This window comes from Alligator sinensis, unplaced genomic scaffold (assembly GCF_000455745.1).
Source record: "Alligator sinensis unplaced genomic scaffold, ASM45574v1 scaffold1092_1, whole genome shotgun sequence".
Taxonomy (NCBI): Eukaryota; Metazoa; Chordata; order Crocodylia; family Alligatoridae; genus Alligator; species Alligator sinensis.
Genome location: NW_005842252.1, coordinates 167723 through 167942, shown reverse-complemented (window position 1 = coordinate 167942; position 220 = coordinate 167723). Strand labels below are relative to the sequence as shown.

The 220-nt window shown below is 55.9% G+C and overlaps 1 protein-coding gene across 4 annotated transcripts in view; it reads left to right on the top strand.

Annotated features, from left to right (window-relative positions):
* Positions 1-220, top strand: part of SH2D4A (SH2 domain containing 4A) — a 19935-nt gene that overhangs the window by 1841 nt on the left and 17874 nt on the right. For all 4 annotated transcript variants that reach the window (XM_025208809.1, XM_006027560.3, XM_025208810.1 and 1 more), the window contains exon 2: positions 42-192. In XM_025208809.1, coding sequence (XP_025064594.1) covers positions 42-192 — 151 coding nt within the window. The remainder of the gene's footprint in view (positions 1-41; positions 193-220) is intronic.

The following is a 220-nucleotide window of genomic DNA, read 5'->3' as shown; positions in this document are numbered from 1 at the left end:
GCCTTCCCCCCCCCCCAGCCACATGAATGCTTGTCTTGCAGCCAAGGGGAAGTCGGTGAAGTGGAAGCTCGGAGCAGACAGTGAAGTCTGGGTCTGGGTCATGGGCGAGCACACGTTGGATAAGCCATATGACATGATCTGTGATCAGATCCTTGCTCAGAGGGCCCAGCAACAACCCAAGGAGGAAGTCAGGTAAGGCAAGCCTCTTTCTAAGAGCAGG